The sequence below is a fragment of the Syngnathus scovelli genome, chromosome 20 (genome assembly GCF_024217435.2).
Source record: "Syngnathus scovelli strain Florida chromosome 20, RoL_Ssco_1.2, whole genome shotgun sequence".
Taxonomy (NCBI): domain Eukaryota; kingdom Metazoa; phylum Chordata; class Actinopteri; order Syngnathiformes; family Syngnathidae; genus Syngnathus; species Syngnathus scovelli.
In genome coordinates, this window is record NC_090866.1 from 11,914,138 (window position 1) to 11,931,767 (window position 17,630).

The window sequence follows — 17,630 nt, forward strand, 5'->3', positions numbered from 1 at the left end:
CGGGAGGTTCTTCACCCCTTCTTGTGGCCAAGAATAGTTTGCATTGCAGCAGCTTCCCTCATAAAGCTGTGGCGGTCGGACGTCAGGTGTTTGGGGCGCCGACGCGCTTCTTTCCGGGCGGTGCCGCGCTACACCGCCACTGATACTCGGCGACTTTTGCTTAGGGCGGCCGGCAAAAAACAACTTGAGTTTTCGAGGGAGGGGAGGGACAGCCTCGTGCCATCCTTCCGTTTCACTCTCGCTCTGAAGCAAAAGGTCAGGCGCAACGCCTTTGTCAAATGGGCCCACTTTGGCGTTACCTGTCGCCATCGGCGGGCAATCGTCCCCTTTTGGACCTGCCGCAATCAGCGCCACTTGTGCTTTGAACGCGAGCCATTTGCCGCCGCCGCCGCCGCACGTGTTTGCCGCATTCGCTCACACAAGAACGGAAAGTATACATATCTAGCAACAGGCTGGACATCCGAGAAGCATTCCAAATTGAAAATGACGAATAGGGCTCATTGGAAATGTGCTTGTGCAACAGATCTGTTCAGGTGTGATTTGTCCTGCCGCCTGCAACGCTCAGCTCTGAAGAAGTCCAAATGTCGCAAGATGTGCGCGCGCCGCTTGTTGCCGTTGAACTCCTCAGTAGGTTTGTGACGGCACGTGCCTCACCGTCTTTGTATATTTTCCTTCGCCTCGAGATGTAATGATCTATTTGGCTTCCGGCTTCTTAATGAGTCACTCGGCGCTTCATGTGAGCTGCTCCCTCGGTTGTGGGAATGAAAAGCCCACGTGGCCCCCTCCCCTAACCTTCATCCCTCCTCGAGGCTGAAGCAGGTGGCCAAACAGCTGTTGCCTAGGAACCAAAAAGTGGTTACCTATAGTATTTATGTTGCGTTCAAGCACCCTCCATGTAGCTAGTGTGTGTAGAAATAAATCCACCTACAATACTATATCGATATTCTTACTGAGCCACAGTAGTTGTGAAAATGCTTCATGATTGTGTTCGATTACACGTTCTCAGGCGTACCCATTTTAATGTGTCCGATGTGTGTATCCCCGGGTGACGGATGGTCAAATGCCCTCGGAGCGTGGAAACAATCACACACCCCCCCCCCCTCCCTGGCTGCGTGACGTCACGGCCACTTATAGCCGTTCCTCGAGCGCGTCTGCTCATTGCTCGCTCGCCGTCCTCCGCCAATGCTTCTTCACACCGCCTCTGCCTCGGGTGTGCGAGCGTCCCACACGCGCCCGCCGCGTCGGCCACCGTCGACGTCCTCCTTCGGTGTCTGCGTGGAAGTGAGGATCGGCGCCAGCCTCTGCTCATCGAGAAAGGTAAACAACAATTTGGGCTTTGTTTTGAAAGTGCTTAAGTGAACAAATCGATCATTGAAAGGAGCTCTAGGGGGTATTTTCACGTCGTGAAGGAAGTTTGAGTGCGTTCAGCACCGCGGACAGTTCCCGGTGCTTTCAGTGCGGGGAGACAGACAGACAGACGCGCGCTGGCTGATGAAATGGAATCCAAGGGAGAAGGCGCGCGTGTCCCGTTTGGGCGATCACAACTAACGGAGCCATCCAAAATGTGCCGGCTGCTGGTGCCGCTGAGAGTGCAAGCTCAATTGCGCGCATGCTGAGAGAATAGAGTTTGAACGCTGAGACTGGAGCGAGCAAAAGTAACTCATCGGGCGGGATCCGTCCTCATCCCTTGCCGATGTTGCTTTCGCAGGAGAGCGGAGAGAAGCGGTCCGGCGGCAGGGACGACGAACGACTCGTTGGCGGCGGTGATGAACGACTCGGCGGCGTCGGCCAACGGCTCGTGGGCCCGGACCCCAGCCCTCAACGACACCCCGATGACGTGGTGGGACGCTCCGGCGGCGGGGCCGGCCTCCGCCGTCAACCCGTGGGACGTCATGCTGTGCGTCTCGGGCACGGCCATCGCCTGCGAGAACGCCATCGTGGTGGCCATCATCATCTACACGCCGGCGCTCAGGACTCCTATGTTCGCCCTCGTGGGCAGCCTGGCCACGGCCGACCTGCTGGCCGGCGTAGGGCTGGTGGTCAACTTCGTCCTTCGCTACGCCGTCCCCTCGCAGGCGCTGAGTCTCGCCACGGTGGGCTTCCTGGTGGCCTCCTTCGCGGCGTCCATCATCAGCCTGCTGGCCATCACGGTGGACCGCTACTTGTCGCTCTACGACGCCCTGGCCTACTTCTCGGAGAAGACACTGCGGCGGACTCACGCCATGCTGCTGGCCACCTGGGGCGCCTCGCTGCTCCTGGGCCTGCTGCCCGTGCTGGGCTGGAACTGCCTGGGGCGGCCGGCGGCGTGCAGCGTGGTGCGGCCGTTGACGCGCGGCAACCTGACGCTGCTGGCCGCCGCCTTCTTCGTCATCTTTGCGCTCATGCTGACGCTCTACTTCCAAATCTGCAAGATCGTGTGGCGCCACGCCCACCAGATCGCCCTGCAGCGCCACTTCTTTGCCGCCGCGCACTACGTGGCCACCAAGAAGGGCGTGTCCACCCTGGCCATCGTCCTGGGGACCTTCGGCGCCAGCTGGCTGCCCTTCGCCGTCTACTGCCTGGTGGGCGAGCGCGAGGACCCGCCGGTGTACACCTACGCCACGCTGCTGCCCGCCACCTACAACTCCATGATCAACCCCATCATCTACGCCTACAGGAACGCCGAGATCCAGCGCTCCATCTACCTGCTCCTGTGCGGCTGCTTCCGCCCCAACGCCGCCTACCGCTCCGGATCGCCCAGCGAAGTCTGAGCCGCTTCCGTGGGCCAAAAGCGCCACCAGCTTGCCGCTTTACGCGCGGCTCCTGTCCGGGAAGGAAGCAAGCAAGCAAGCAAGCACGCACGCACGCAAGGAAGGAAGGAAGGAAGGAAGGAAGGAAGGAAGGAAGGAAGGAAGGAAGGAAGGAAGGAAGGAAGGAAGGCTGCGAGCGAGAAAAATGCGTGCGCAGCCCCACAGACTTTTGGGATTCAAGTCGGAGCGCGCCAGAGTGTAGCCATATTGACCCCCCCTTTTTTTTTTTTTTTTATCTCTCTCTCATAACATTACAATTTCTCCATTGTAATCACCCGTACCCTAAATAAGTTAGGTGCTTACCTTTTTTTTTTTTTTTTTATCCAAACTATTGGGATTTATTTCCAAGTTCGTAACAATTTGGTATTGAACGCAGCACGAGTTCTGGAGAGAACTTTGAGAAACTCTGAACAAGACGGAGAAAACGTCAGACTTCACTCGTGAATGTACCCTCGTGGAAAAAGAAAAAAAAAGTGCACTTTATTCAACGACTGTCTGTTTTGTTTTCGTTTGGTTTTGAAATGCCAAAGCAGTATTCTAACAACCCTTCTTGTATATTGTGACCGGTGTGCCATTTTCTATTTTCATTGTGCATTTTCTACCAGGGAAAAAAAAAGAATAAAGTGCTCCAAATGCAGAAATGTCCAACACGAGCGTTGTTCTCCGCCTCACTTTGCGCCCCTGCGCTCGCCCCGCCCGGGCCGACCGGCTGGCTAATGGCGCCATCGACGAAATCGCCCGGACACGTTTTAGGTGTGTTTGCTCGTCGCAGCTCGCGTACGTGCTTGTGTGCACGTGCCTTCTTCGCCGAAGTGGCCGCAGCCGATGAAACCTTTCGCCCAGGTGAGTGCTTTAAAATGATAGCACTCGAAAGTTCTTGCAGAGATTTAGAATCAAGTCGTCGTCGTCGTCGCGTGCGCGAAGAGCAAGGCGGAAATGGGTCAGAGGTGAAATGCATGTCAGCTGACAGGACCGCCATGTTTGTTCTTGCTGTTTTTCCTCCCCTCGACAGATGTTGTTGCTCGCTCGATCGATCGCGCCTCATCCATCAGCTGTTAAAATGTCCCTCCCTTCGTGCTTGCGCTTCCTTTCTCAACTGAGCATTGCACATTCAATGGAAAGATGCGGTTCAACTTTGAAAAGTAGTCATTCGTATCCAAAACAACGAGTGCCAACTGTGCTGTTTCGTCACAGCGTTGGCGTGCGTTTTTGTCACCACGCTTGAATTATTCAGCAGCAGCCAAATGGTGGGCTGGAATGCGGCCACCCAATCATCAACAGCGTTCTCCACACTCTCCCCTCGGGGAGCAAATTCTTCAGGTCGTTGACTTTTGCTTTGATTGTAAAAGGCCTTGAGACGCAAGCACGTTGCGTAATCAAAACGTGGCTCCAAACGTGGCCTCATCACACTTAAGAAGGTTACCAGGGAAACGCAAGACATGCCCGGCAGATTGCACGTGACGACGGGGCGGCGACGCTTCTTAGGAAGCGCAGTCTTTTGGAGGCGGCGCGTCAATGACCGCGTGCGTGTTCCTTCCTTCCTTCCTTCCTTCCTTCCTTCCTTCCTTCCTTCCTTCCTTCCTTCCTTCCTTCCTTCCTTCGGTGGGATGCGGCTGTGTTCAGGGTCATACACCATCGCTCAGCAGCCGCTTCCAGGTCGGCCTGGCTTCGCTCCACCTTGCTTTGTCAGCGGGCGGCCCCGTGGCAACGTTGTATTGTGCAGCTTTTGAGCAGCTGTCAGCCAACATTGCTTTCTTTCTGAGCAACAACACTATTTCTCTTAGCCCCCTTTCTTTCCAGTGGCCCATGTCTTCACCGGTGTGTCAGCCCGACCCGAGAGACCGCGCCTCACTTGATCGCCGCTGTGGTACGCCGGCCTATTAGCTGCCATTAACGCCGGCCGCTAAGCGTGATGAGTCACACGAGTCATTTTGACCCGCCGTGCCTTTTACCATTAGCATATCCGCACTTGGCGTCATTAGGGTTTTGCTCTCCTTCCTTTGAAACAGCAGGCAGGCAGGCAGGCGGAAGGCAGGCAGGCAGGCGGAAGGCAGGCAGGCAGGCAGGCAGGCACACATTCAAACTGTTTTGGCTCAACACTTTTATTGCGCTGTGTTAGGATACCAAATATTAGCACATATCTATATTTTGAAGCAGAAAATTGCCTTTTAATGGCAAACAAAATATAGTCATAAAGCCAAGCCTCTTAAAATCCGGACAGGAATAGGCGCAATCGGAAAGGCCGCTTTGATTTGACAAGCCGTCAAAAGGCAACAATTGGTGGCTGCAACCTCTAGACGTCAAATGTCACATGGACGCGGCATCCGCACGCGACGGGAAAGCCACGTGAACGTTGACTCCGCATCGTGCGCTCAACTCTCGCCTGGGCGTTTAGCGGGAGACGATAGAAATGCTCCAGCGGGCTTCCGGAATAGCCCGGCAGTAGGCACCTCTGTGATGAGTAGCACCCGCTTTGGTCAGGATTTCCCTGAGATCATATTTAGATGGGGGGGCGGGGGGAAAAAAAAAAAAAAAAACGAAACAAGAACAACAACCGGTTGCAATTTGCGGTCACGAGTGTCGGTGGTCGTCGTAGACAAAGATGTAGTAGAAGAGAGCGCAGACGGCCAGCACAGCCACCGACAGCATGGCGTTGGTCCTGTTCTGCGCTCGTAATTGCCGCAACTCCTTGTCTGGTGCAAGGAAACATTTCAAGCGGCGGTTAGTCAACTTTGTGTCGGAGGACTCAAATCACACACTTTTGGTGCACACACCCAAGTTTTGCACCCGTTCCGTTACGGTTGCCCTTTGCTTTTCCAGTTGATGCCTGTGAAAAGAGAAGAGAAGCGAAGAGAAGGGAAATTGGCCAACAGTCGACAAATAAATACAAAACAAATAGGATGTTTGGAAGAAGTTTTCCACACTGCCTTTCGTCGTGTAAAATTGTCACCTCTCCTCCGCGGACAAGTCGGCCTTCCTGCTCCTGAAATGTGCCTCTTCCAATTTGTCATGGCAACGCGCGCGCCGCTCCTCCAAGCGGTCAATCTGCATTCATTCCCATCGCAGCAAACAAGCGTCTTGAAAGGGCAATAGTCGCGGACAAAACCAGGGTCGTCAAGTTACCTCAGTGGCCACGCTGACGTTCTGGCGACGTTTGTCCTTCACTTTCACCATTTTCTACATTGGTAAAAGGCAAAAAACGCGTGGAGACGTATGCGGAAGTCATTTTCTTCTTCGTTGGTCCCGCCGCCTTGCTGGGATATCTCCGTTGCTGGCATACGTAGCCGCGACCGCCATTTTGAATGGGTCATTCCGGCCGGCCGGCCGTCAAGTCGACGGCCAGAACGGCCTCTCGGTTTGGTCTATTATTTAGCATATTAACTCTGACTTGACGCTTTATTAGCAAAATGTATGGCGAGAAATGTTTGTATTGCTCCCGTATATGTTTCAATAATTGTCACCACATTGACAGAAAACTCGTGCAAACGATAGAAACAAAACCCCCCTCAAACATCCAATCTTACATGGGACATGTTTTCTATTTGGGAGGGTGGGGGCATTTTTAATTCTTTGCATTCTGCTGCCAGTCGGTGTCGAACTTTTGCTTTGATTTCGGTCGGTCTTCTTTGGTCGTGTGTTGGCGTTCGGTAAACCATCAATTACATGCGTCAGCGACATCTACCGGAAGTGGAAGTGAACTGCCGTTTCCTAAATCACGCCAAAACGTGCTGAATCGTCGTTCTGAGCTAGTTCCAGCGTTCAGACGTTACGTATGAGGAGAGCTCTTCGTCTTGGCTGGTGGCAGAAGTGAGGAACACATTTGGAGACATAACTAGATCTTTATTCATTCGTGCAAACTGTAACAGTTTGGAACGTTCTGTCATATTGAGCTTGTCTTTCTTTTTCTTCTCCAAATCAGGCTCTCTCCGCAAACATAGAAACGGCAAATCCAACCAAGCGCAGGCAGGCAAGTAAGTAGTAACGGCACGATACATTCATCAACTCAACAACACGTTTGGACAAGAAGGGAAGTCGAAGAACACAAAGGACGGACGGACGGACGGACAGAAACCATGGCTGACGTTTTCTTCTCTCTGTCTCTCTTTTCCTTGTTCCTGTGACGCAAAGTGTCGTCCGCAGGTTGCTGTTGTAGAACCAAAGGAGGTAAGGCCTCTCGTTACGCAGTCGAGGGGAATCTCTGTGTGTGTGAGTGTGTGAATGTGTGTGTGCGGTGGAAAAGCTGCCTTCGTTGGCGTTGGACCCAGTGTACCTGGACTCAGAAACTCTGCATACTTCGTCCGAGTCGCGACACTTGGAACGCAAAGGATGGGCTCGGCCGGCTTCCCCCAAAAAAAACAATGGCTCAAGAGTTCTTTCCTGATATGGACACAAAACCTGGACGGGCAGGCGGACAGACGCGCTCTAGCTCGGAGCTCCCTGGAGTTAAAGGTCAGTGGGTGGACGCGCACGACAACAACAACACACACACACACACGCACACACAAAGATAACATGGCATAGACCAAATGCATCTTCGGGTTAGTTCTGCCATTGAAGCAGGCCTAGGCAACATATTGAAAGGTTGGGCCCTTTCATATTTGTTGCTCTGAGGTGATATGTTGGAATCATGGCGCATGAAGGAATCACCTTTTTGGATTCAAAACCAGTTGAAAAGGCATCCACTTTTCACTGCACTCCCTCTGTTAAGAAAGAAATGCATCGTAGGGGCGGGACCTGCAGCCGTAGGTTGTCCACCCACCTGGGCTTGAAACAAAACAAAAGGGATCCCATAATTGCGCAAAGCGAAGAGAGTGATCTTTCGCAGCACTCGGAAGACGACCACCGACAGCGAGCGAGCGTCTGCTGGCCGGCTCCTCCCTCACTCCCGCCGGCCGCCGTCACTCCATCCAGTCGCCTTCGTCAAACTCGGACTCGTCCTCCGAGTCCGAGTACTCGACGGCGATGCGGCGGGACAGGATGGTGGCCACGTCGTTGCCCACCCGCTCGTGTTTAGCCTCTTGCTCTCGTTGCTCCTCCACCTTGCGCAGCTGGATGCCTGAGAAGGTGGGATGACAAAAAGTCAGGTCCCGCTTTTGGCCAATTGCTACACATGTGGAGCGTGAAGAACGGTTGCGAGCGTAACCATGCTGCACGTACCCTTTCGAATGGCCTCCAACAGGACGCTGCGGGCGTCGCTGATGGGCGGCAGGTTGGCCAGCTGCTGCCTCTTGACTCCCAAATCGTGCACGTTGGACTGGGAAGGGAAGGCCGGTACGGGCGGCGGGCCCGCCGGACAGGGCGAGGAGCCCCGCGCTCCGTCCGCCGGCAGGGGGGGCGGCACCGGCGGAGGAGGCAGGCCGGCGCCGTCCGGCTGGGCCTGGAAGCCGCGCGGGCCCTTGTCCGCAATCTGCAGGAGGCGGGCGGGTGAGGACGAGCGGAGCGGGGGCGCCACCGGCGGGGGGGCCGGGTGGAGCACCCCCGGGGCGATCTGCAGAGGCGCCGGCGGAGGGGGGATGGCCGGGGGCTGCTGATGCGTAGCGACGGCGGGGAGAGGCGGAGGGGGAGGCGGGGGAGGATGAGCGTTGCACTTGGGGCCGGCCGGCCGCGCCGGAGACTGAGGCCTGCCGTCCGAGAAGCCCGCAGCGCAACTGCGAGCGGGCGGACGACAGCGGCAGAGCGTGCGTCACATCATCGCGTCGTGACAAAAAGCTGTGGCAAAAAGCTTGCGTGCCCACCTGATGACGGAGGCCGGCTTCATCTCCCCCGGCTGGTGCGCGGCGGGTGGCGGCGGCGGAGGCGGTGGCGGCGGCGGCGGGTCGTTGGGCCTGGGGTACGCTCTGTCTCCGCTGCGGCTCATCAGCTCGTTCATTTGGCTGTAGGGCAGCGCCGCCAGTGAGAAGGGCCCGTCCAAGTGCTCCAAGTACAGCTGAGCCCTGGCCGGACCCACACGCAACGCCACGTGCCCGTGAGGGAAGCCGCAACTTGTCATTGCTCATGAATGAAACGGAGCTGAATACTTGATGCAAATCAAATTGGCGATGGGTTAACTCCCGCACACACACACACCTCTCGTCAGGGTAACCCGCGGAGCCGTTGGTTTCTCTGCGCTTGTCCTCGGCGACGTCCTGGGCCAACTCGGCGCCCAGCGCCAGCTTCTGCCACTCCTTTTTGCGGTCGTGGGGCGCCCGCGGCACCTTGTCGGGCTCGGCCGGGCGATCCACGCCCTTCAGCTTCGCGTTACGGCAAAATGCAAAGACAACGGGTAAGCCTTTGTTAGATTTCCTATTCCTTGGGAAACAGCCAACTAAAATTTCTTCCTTGCCATATCTTAGTTTTGGTGTATCGTGTTTGGCCATTCGCATCGGCGGCCGGCCACACGAAGGTCAGCACAAACGGCGCAAATAAAAAACGGACAAAAAGAGCAAAAAAGAAAAGTCACATACCTGCGCCGGAAGGTCTAAGTACCTATAGACCTGATCGTACATGCGGGGGTCCTGCGACTACAAGACACAAAGCAAAACAAAATAGACAGGGGGGTGGGGGGAGGACAAGCATCAGGGACGGACGGCGCCAGAGCTCACAGCCCAAAAAAAAAAAAAAATCAACGTTCTGCAACAGCGGGAACACAAAAGGAAAAGTGCTGTCGGACACAAAAGGGAGGCTGCAATTAGGCAAATAAAGAGGCGGAGCATCCTAGTAGCAATCGCACTACGGCAAGCTCCCAGCGCTGCGCCGCGCCGCGCCATGCTACTCAAGGCCAAGCCAAGCGCTCGGCGGAAACGCGGCCAAGTCACAAGACGCACTTTTTGTTTGCGCCTCTCCTTTCGCTTGTCTTCTGTGTCCTGCAGCATCTTCTCTCGCCACAGGTCAAAAAAGTAGGAAGGGTTGGTGTAGAACTTGAGAGCCTCCTTGCCGTCGTCCCTGCACGCAACAAGGAGGGCGTTACCCTAAGCCTTTTTTTAACCTTTTGCCATTTTCCAAACAGGTCTTTTGGTGTCAGCGAGGTTCTCCACCCGGATCATAATATAGAACGTGAGCCAAGCAAAGCAGAAAAGCCGGACGCGCCCAACCAACCCACCCACCCACCTGTAGGCCGAGAGGATGTTGAGAGGCGGCGGGCGCTCGCAGGCCCGGTAGCTCTCCTGCATGGGCACGGGCAGCGAGTGGCGCTCAAACAGCTGCTGGTCCTGGACGGTGGAGCTCCTGAAGGCCTTCCTCATGGTGATGTCCTGTAGCGACACTGAAGGAGGACACGCGACCTTCCGTCACCGGTCGACATCGAGGAACCGACGACGACTCGGGCGGAGGGAGGCTCGCTCACGTTCTTCCTCTTTGGGGTCCAGCTGCGTGACGCTGATGGAGAGGCGCTCCACGCGCTCCTGCAGAGAGTTGACCCGGAAGGTGAAGGAGTGCGCCTCGTCAAACAGCTGTCCGAACAGGTCTTCTGCGTATTTGCCTGAAAAGCAGCAGGAGGACGGACGGTGACAAAGAGTCGGCCGGCCGTTTGACGCCACCCGGGTCTACGACTCATCGGCGGTGTACCGACTGAGGCTGCTGAGCTGTCGGATGACGCCGGCCAACGAGATGTTGGTCACGCATTCCAGCTCGTTGGCGATGTTCCTCGGCAGCGCCGCGTGGCACAGGTGCCTGGGCTCGATGGCGCGCTGCACCAGCGGCATCCTCGCCTGGGGGGGAGGGAGAACGTCACAACACGTGAGTAGGTATGCATGGCTGTCTCCCCTCAACCAGCCACGTGTCGGAAGCAAAGGACTCGATCGAAAAGCCGCGCCGACGAATAACAAAGGCCCGGCTTTCAATAAGAAGTGGCTGCACGCTCGCGCCGGGGAAACTCTGTGATCGCTATTAGAAGGCAAGCTAATTCCAGAGGGTATGAGATGGACCACAATTGAGGTTAGCCCGTCGGCGAGGCCCTGTTCCAGTTTCTCACGGAGCCTCATCAGTGGCGTCGTCCTTGCGCCGGAGCCATCTGTCCACGAGGTGGAGCTGAGGGGCCTCCATTCAAATCGCGGCCTCCTTTCTCATCCCAGGTCGCGATTTAAAGGACTACAGCTCATTTGCCTTTTTTTTTTTCCTGCCTTTCAATTTAAACTCCAGACGTTAATGATCAAGCGAGCCATCATCCAGGCACCAAAGTCCACATTTGAGCCACAATCCGGCTTCCCTGGCTGTGACCTTCGAGGCGGGCGGTCAATGACATTCACGCATCTTGGCTGTCTTACGCGCCAGTGCAGTGTGACGGGACGCACACATGCGTGGCGCAAAGACGCAAACGAGACCTTCACAAAGTGCAAGATGCGTCAGACGCATGCGTTGCAGAGCGGCGCGTCTTACATAAGAGTGCGCGCGCGCGCGGAGCGAGCTGCAGGCATGCAAAGAAAGGCCAACCCGCGTCCTTTCCCCAGTTTCTTTACCATTCGATCACCGAATGCAAGAGCAGCAGCTTCCATCAAACGCTCCCATTTTGCCTTTTTTTTTTTTTTTACGTGTGACTGGACACTCAACGGGGAGGCGAGTGGCAAAGGACAAGCAGCGGAGAAACACACCAGGGACGAGCCGTCCAAATGGAGCTCGGTGTCCGACTGTCGGGCCAGCGGAGAGCAGGCACAGAAGGCGCGTTATTGTGGAGCCGTGGGCCTTTGCCAAGAGGACCAACAATAGGTCCTGTGTGAGTGCCTGGCAGCCCGACGGCTCACAGATAGGCAGGCACTGAGATTGTCCAAATGGCACGGTACGGGGGGGGTCGGGGCAGGCCAAGGTCTCTTCGCTATGCAACTTTGACAAATGCATCAAATTCCTTTTCACTAACACTTATCCTGGGGCAACCAGAGAGAACGTCACCCAGCGGCGGAGCTACGCGCGCGCGCACGCACGCACGCTGTGGCCAGGGCCGACGGATTGGCCTCATGTTTCAAAACCAAACTGCCTCATTTGCCGTCTCGATGTGGTCCTGCCGTTGTTGTGAAAAGCAACCCTATGGCTGAGTCTCGTGAGCGAGCGAGCGAGCGCTTTGGGTCAACAGCTGCAATGGGGCCCGCCGTCCGTTTTGCACATAGGGGCTTTCTTTAACGGTGCCACTTTCCCAGAGCGCAGAGAACGCCGGTGTCACGTTAAAAGTACAACCCGGTCGGTGTCCATTACAGGGGCTTGGAAGCGCCGTGACGCAATCACAGTTCACGCGAGATGGAAGAAATTGCCCCCAAGATGGCCACGGTAGAGATTCAAGCTCGGAACCTCACGACTGCAAAGCGTACAATGTGTGGATTTTTCATAGCTCCTCTGCAGCACGCGTAGCAAATGCCATGCATGCACTTTTTCACTTGAGAGAATACTCAAAAGTTTGTGTTTGTGATGACATTCTGCCTGCACCTTTTCTGAACAAATTGGTGGTCAGCTCGCTTGCCACATGCTTCAAATGGAGGTCATTGCATTCGCCACAAAGTGACACAAAATTCCACACGCTGTCTCTTTACAAATGTTACTTTTGTTGAAATGGTAGTTTTACCTGCACTCCAGTGACAGCTAGGCCACTATGCCCCTACCCCCCAAGGTACCTCGTGCACCCCCCCCCCCCCCCCCCCCCCCCCCATGAACGTAATCTCATCATCGTCTCGAGGGCGATTTCCACACTATGCGACTGTGTGCGCGTGTGTTTACAGTGGCCGCTCCAGCGCCAGCAGTACAAAGAAGGTTTCAAATGTCACCAAGCGTGATCTTTTCTTCTTCTTTTTCCACTGTGCTAGGAGAAGCAGCCTCCCCCATCCCCCATCTTAGGCTGGCTGCTCGCTCGACCCCATCCGTCGTCTCCGGTGGGCGAATGAAATCAGCCAGCCCGGGCGTTTGCTCAAGCGGGGAGCCCCCAAATCCTGACAGGCACATGTTATATGGGGTCGGCTCGCTGCTCTCAGCGGTAAATATTTGCTCTGCCACTAATGTGATGTTGCGCAGGGCCAACATGTCAAGAGGCTGCTGCCGCTGCTGCTGCCGCTGCTGCCGCTGCTGCTTCCCAGATGTGGAGCACGCTGCAATGCAACCAGTTAACATCAGCGCCAAAATAAACTTGCTGCCACATTCACGCTGGCGGCCGCCTTTGTTTGTCTTTTTACGCTTCAAATCGCATTGATGCACCTATGTGGTAGGTCGAGTCGGTCCTAAAGTTACGACGGGCTGGCTGCAAACCCAAGACGCATCCTCAAATGTGAGACCAGAGTGTAAAGACACACAAGACATGCAGGCACTTTGGACGAATACCTGTTTAGTTTGAGTAAGTCCCTCTTCTTCCTTTATAGACTGCCCCTTTTTATTTTTCCCGATCCATGCTCATTTGGGGCTCGAGCATGCCGCCGTGTGCAAGCATTCGGATCCCGCCCGCATTTGTGTCCATGACCGTCCGGCTCGTATCAAATGTGCTCCTTCGTGCAAGAAGAAGCGGAGGAGGGGGAACCGGCCACTTTTCTTCCAAAGTGGATTCCTTCGGCGTTGGACTGAGTGAAATGGGCGTCCAAAGAGCGTCCGCCAACCTACTATCAACACGAGTGCTATTAAAACGTTACATCCGATTCGTACAAATGCGCTTGACAATAGTCCACGCCCAAAAACGGTGCATGAATAGCATTCATTTGCAGGGGGATGTCCCCGTAAAAAGTGACCGTAGTGGTACGGGCCACTCTATTGTTAGGACGCCGACGGTGGATAAACCTGCGCAAGGATCGACGCGTCACGAATCGTTTTATAATGTGGTGCTTATTTCAATATAAATGACTGTTTTCATTCATTGTCATTTATAATAGACAAAAATGTATCATATTTAATGTTGTGGTAATAATCCATTTAATGCGGTGTAATGTAGGCACTTCAAGAGTAAAAATTATTACTACTTTTGTTTTCAGTGTTCATTTGCTATAGTAAAAAAAAAAAGTCTTGCTGGCCATGTATTGTGTGTATTATAGCTATATTTATTTTCTTTTTCCGCAGGCGCAGCAAGACACGGAAGTGACGATAACCCGCGCTTCCGGTGAAAGCACAACATCCAAGATGGCTGCTGCCGTGTCTTCCCTCGTTTCTTACGGCAACGATTCCGATTCGGAAAATGAGTCACAATCCAGCACCAGTCCCGAAAGATCAGACGCGACGGACCCAGACGCAACAGCACACCTTAAACCTTTACAGTCCGCGCCGGGGAAGGCCGTAGCGGTTCTTAATTCCGCTCCCGAAGTTGCTGTCAAGGTAAGCTATGGAAGCTACTTAGCTAGCGTTTGTTAACTCTAAGCAATCATTTAGCTGCTGTGGCGATTTCAGTGATTTGAGTTTGAACTCATCTCCATGGAAGACTTTTAATAAGTAAATGTCAACAATGCTGTGCTACAGTCGATTATTGAGGCAGGAGGTGTATGATTGACAAACGGCGTGCTAATGCACATTAGCCTAATAGCTCGCGGGACACCGTCCGTCGAAATGTACCTTTGATTTACAAGCCAGAAAAGCAACGATTTTGGCGCAAAACTCCATTTTCTTTCTTTTTCTTAGAATATTGTCACTAATTCTGTGCCTTTATGTTATAGGAGTCTGTTGAGACGGGCGTACATCTTGACCCTTCCGTGAAAGAAGTATCTTATAACCCGAGATATGAGACGATGTTTGCGCCAGAGGTAAGTGGCCTTAGATGCTCGGACCACTCTTCTATAGTGCACTGGAGTGGATTCGGATCCCGCTTATGTCATGCAAGTTGTTCATTACAGCGAGTGCTGATAAACAGAGGCCAACTGTGTTTGGTTTGTAACTCGAGCAATGATCCCAAAGGATGCACAGATGAACCATTCACGTGTTCTTCCTTCCTAGTTTGGACCGGAAAACCCGTTCAAAACCCAGCAGATGGCCGCCCCGAGGAACATGTTATCCGGCTTCGCCGAACCCGCTCACGTCAACGACTTCATGTTCGAACAGCAGAGGAGGACTTTTTCGTCGCTCGGTAGGGTCGCCGGGCCGTTTTGCCGCCACAGAGACTCGGTGGATTATTTCTGACATTGCTGGCGTTTCTCAAAAGGCTACGCGTTAGATCCGTCTGTGGACACAAACCAAGTCACCGGCAGTAGTTACATTGGCGCGGTGGACGAGGCGGAGAAAAATCAAGGTAGGCCGATGACGGGGTTCCAACTTAGCGGCTGTTTGTGCGTCGTCCAAATTCCGTTTTGTCCGCCAGGGTTGACCGTGTTTGAGAGCGCTTACAAGAGGCCAGACAAGAGGAAAAAGGTCAAAGGCGGCGACGCGGGAGATATCGACAACTACTTGGGACCGTGGGCCAAATACGTGGATGAGCAGTCGGTGGCCAAACCCACCGAGGTCATGCATTCGCTCGCTCGCTCGCTCGCTCCCTCCCTCCCTCCCTCCCTCCCTCCCTCGCTCCCTCCCTCCCTCCCTCCCTCCCTCCCTCCCTCCCTCCCTCCCTCCCTCTTGATGAGCTTTCTTTTCCTTCCGTTTCCATTATGAATGCCATACCAATGTCAATGTGGCGTTACAGGAGGAGAAGAAAGAGCTGGACGAGATCACCGCCAAAAGGCAGAAACGAGGAAGGAAGGAAGAAGAAGCTCCAGCAGAAGAGAAGACTGTTCTTCATGGTATCGTGCCAATCTTGGATGCTGTTGCACTTGGGTTCTATGAAGACATTTTGCGGACCTTCTAAGGTGTTTTTTTTTTCTTCCCCTGTTTGTCTCCCCCATCAGTCAAAGACATGTTTGACTACCAGGGCAGGTCCTACCTGCACATCCCCCAGGACGTGGGCGTCAACCTGCGTTCGACCGAGGCACCGGACAAGTGTTACCTGCCTAAAAAGCAAATCCACGTTTGGTCCGGCCACACCAAGGTACGTCGGGGAAGCCGTCGGTACGACGCGAGCCTAAAACGCTTTTGGGATGGAAGCGCATCCACGGGCAACTTTATTTTCAACATGCGTCTCTGACAGGGTGTCAGCGCCATCCGCTTGTTCCCGCTGTCAGGTCATCTCCTGCTCTCCAGCTCCATGGATTGTAAGATTAAGGTAGGTAGGCGCACCCGGTCAAACATTGTGCTGCATCTTTTACATTTCTGCCCTTCCGTCCGCAGTTGTGGGAGGTGTACAACGAGAGGAGGTGCATACGGACGTTCATCGGTGAGCCACAATCTGCGCAACGTCTTGACAGCGTTGCCCACTTTTGTGATTTTTGCTTTCATTCCGCTTTTCCTTTTTCTAGGCCACAGTAAAGCGGTGCGAGACATTTGCTTCAACAACGGCGGCAATCAGTTCCTCAGCGCTGCCTACGACCGCTACATCAAACTGTGGGACTCTGAAACCGGTAGGCTTTGCCAAACTTGCACGTATGTGGATTTCCTCTCCAGCAGAGGGCAGAAAAGAGTCAAGCGAGCCCGCCCGCCCGCCCGCCCGCTCGCTCACTCACTCCTCTGCTTGCCGTCCTCTGCCCGCGGTGGGCAGGCCAGTGCATCTCTCGCTTCACCAACCGCAAGGTGCCTTATTGCGTCAAGTTCAACCCCGACCAAGAAAAGCAGAACCTTCTGGTGGCCGGCATGTCCGATAAGAAGATCGTCCAGGTAAAGGACCGGCTGGCCGGCGTGGTGTCGTGTCACACGCTCATCGCTTGCCTCCCTTTTCTTTCTCGCCAGTGGGACATCAGGACGGGCGAGGTGGTTCAGGAATACGACCGGCACCTGGGCGCCGTCAACACCATCACCTTTGTGGATGAGAACCGGCGCTTTGTCAGCACGTCGGACGACAAGAGTCTTCGAGTTTGGGAGTGGTGAGTCCAAAAAGAAAAAAAGCTTTGGCTTGAACTGCAGTTTGCTGACTTGCTTCGATCATCTGGGGGGACTGAGCACCATGCCACCGCTCATGCTGAACTCGGGGATTTTCTTTTCAGGGACATCCCCGTGGACTTCAAGTACATCGCCGAGCCCAGCATGCATTCCATGCCGGCCGTGACGCTCTCTCCCAACGGTGAGTCCAAGCTGCGCACCAGCATTCATGGGAGGGAATCCCCGCGGGGTTGGACTTTTGCTGCCAAAAGCGCTCCCTCTCATCAGGACTGAGATGGGCCTGGTTTTCTTAGCGCTTCCATGACTTGACTGTTTGTTGTTGTCGTCGAACCCAAGGTAAATGGCTTGCGTGCCAGTCCATGGACAATCAGATTTTGATCTTTGGTGCCCAAAACCGCTTCCGCCTGAACAAGAAGAAGATCTTCAAGGGCCACATGGTCGCCGGCTACGCCTGCCAGGTAGACTTCTCCCCGGACATGAGGTAAGAAACTACGCGGGAGCAGTCAGATTAGAGGGAGGGGGAGAAACTTTCTGTCAAGTCAAGCTTTCATTTTCCAAGCGTTCCGTGGGGCGCTGAAGTGCTCTTTGTTTTTGTTTTTTACCAGCTACGTGGTGTCGGGCGACGCCGACGGAAAGCTGAACATTTGGGACTGGAAGACGACCAAGCTGTACCACAGGATCAAAGCTCACGACAAGGTGTGCATCAGCGCCCTGTGGCATCCCCACGAAACCTCCAAGGTCATCACTTGTGGTTGGGACGGACAAATCAAACTCTGGGATTAGGAGGGAGGGGAGGGGAGGGGAGGGGCTCGGCCCGGCCCGGCCAGGGTCAAAGCCGCGGGGCTGGCATCCAGTCTCATTGTGACGCTTTTGGACCCCCAGCACGTCTCCTTTTTGACACCTTTTGATCTTTTCATTCTGCATTGTCCTCTCTAGTCAATGTTTAGACTTTCCTTTTTATGGCCGCGTTTTGTGGATATAATAAACTTGTACCCGTTACCTCTTTTAATCATTAGAAGA

The 17,630-nt window shown here is 54.5% G+C and overlaps 4 protein-coding genes across 6 annotated transcripts; 2 read left to right on the forward strand and 2 right to left on the reverse strand.

The window, feature by feature from the left end:
• The first annotated feature begins 131 nt into the window (after positions 1-131).
• gpr6 (G protein-coupled receptor 6) lies at positions 132-12,882 on the forward strand. The gene is made up of 5 exons (XM_049756270.2): positions 132-1,317; positions 1,709-3,542; positions 6,709-7,238; positions 9,775-12,064; positions 12,551-12,882. Exon 2 carries the CDS (start codon positions 1,767-1,769, stop codon positions 2,748-2,750), a length of 984 nt encoding a protein of 327 aa, XP_049612227.1. The 5' UTR covers positions 132-1,317; positions 1,709-1,766; the 3' UTR covers positions 2,751-3,542; positions 6,709-7,238; positions 9,775-12,064; positions 12,551-12,882.
• Positions 4,873-6,073, reverse strand: ccdc167 (coiled-coil domain containing 167). Its single transcript, XM_049756307.1, has 4 exons — positions 5,913-6,073; positions 5,740-5,834; positions 5,564-5,616; positions 4,873-5,482 (listed from the first exon to the last, which is right to left on the reverse strand). Exons 1-4 carry the CDS (start codon positions 5,961-5,963, stop codon positions 5,361-5,363), a joined length of 321 nt encoding a protein of 106 aa, XP_049612264.1. The 5' UTR covers positions 5,964-6,073; the 3' UTR covers positions 4,873-5,360.
• wasf1 (WASP family member 1) lies at positions 6,609-10,747 on the reverse strand. 3 transcript variants are annotated; one of them, XM_049756221.2, is made up of 9 exons: positions 10,336-10,468; positions 10,111-10,245; positions 9,876-10,029; positions 9,593-9,710; positions 9,233-9,289; positions 8,856-9,019; positions 8,525-8,722; positions 7,947-8,437; positions 6,609-7,845 (listed from the first exon to the last, which is right to left on the reverse strand). In XM_049756221.2, exons 1-9 carry the CDS (start codon positions 10,466-10,468, stop codon positions 7,688-7,690), a joined length of 1,608 nt encoding a protein of 535 aa, XP_049612178.2. In that variant the 3' UTR covers positions 6,609-7,687. The 3 variants fall into 3 exon arrangements, with proteins under 3 accessions (XP_049612178.2, XP_049612180.1, XP_049612179.1); XM_049756223.1 differs by having other exon boundaries at positions 10,111-10,168; positions 10,246-10,378; XM_049756222.1 differs by lacking the exon at positions 9,233-9,289 and having other exon boundaries at positions 10,336-10,747.
• Positions 12,570-17,609, forward strand: cdc40 (cell division cycle 40 homolog (S. cerevisiae)). The gene is made up of 17 exons (XM_049756231.1): positions 12,570-12,717; positions 12,947-13,071; positions 13,782-14,033; positions 14,369-14,455; positions 14,646-14,775; positions 14,851-14,937; positions 15,007-15,146; positions 15,325-15,421; positions 15,527-15,666; positions 15,766-15,840; positions 15,906-15,951; positions 16,034-16,135; positions 16,273-16,388; positions 16,461-16,594; positions 16,715-16,791; positions 16,947-17,091; positions 17,216-17,609. Exons 3-17 carry the CDS (start codon positions 13,842-13,844, stop codon positions 17,391-17,393), a joined length of 1,746 nt encoding a protein of 581 aa, XP_049612188.1. The 5' UTR covers positions 12,570-12,717; positions 12,947-13,071; positions 13,782-13,841; the 3' UTR covers positions 17,394-17,609.
• The last annotated feature ends 21 nt before the right edge of the window (positions 17,610-17,630 follow it).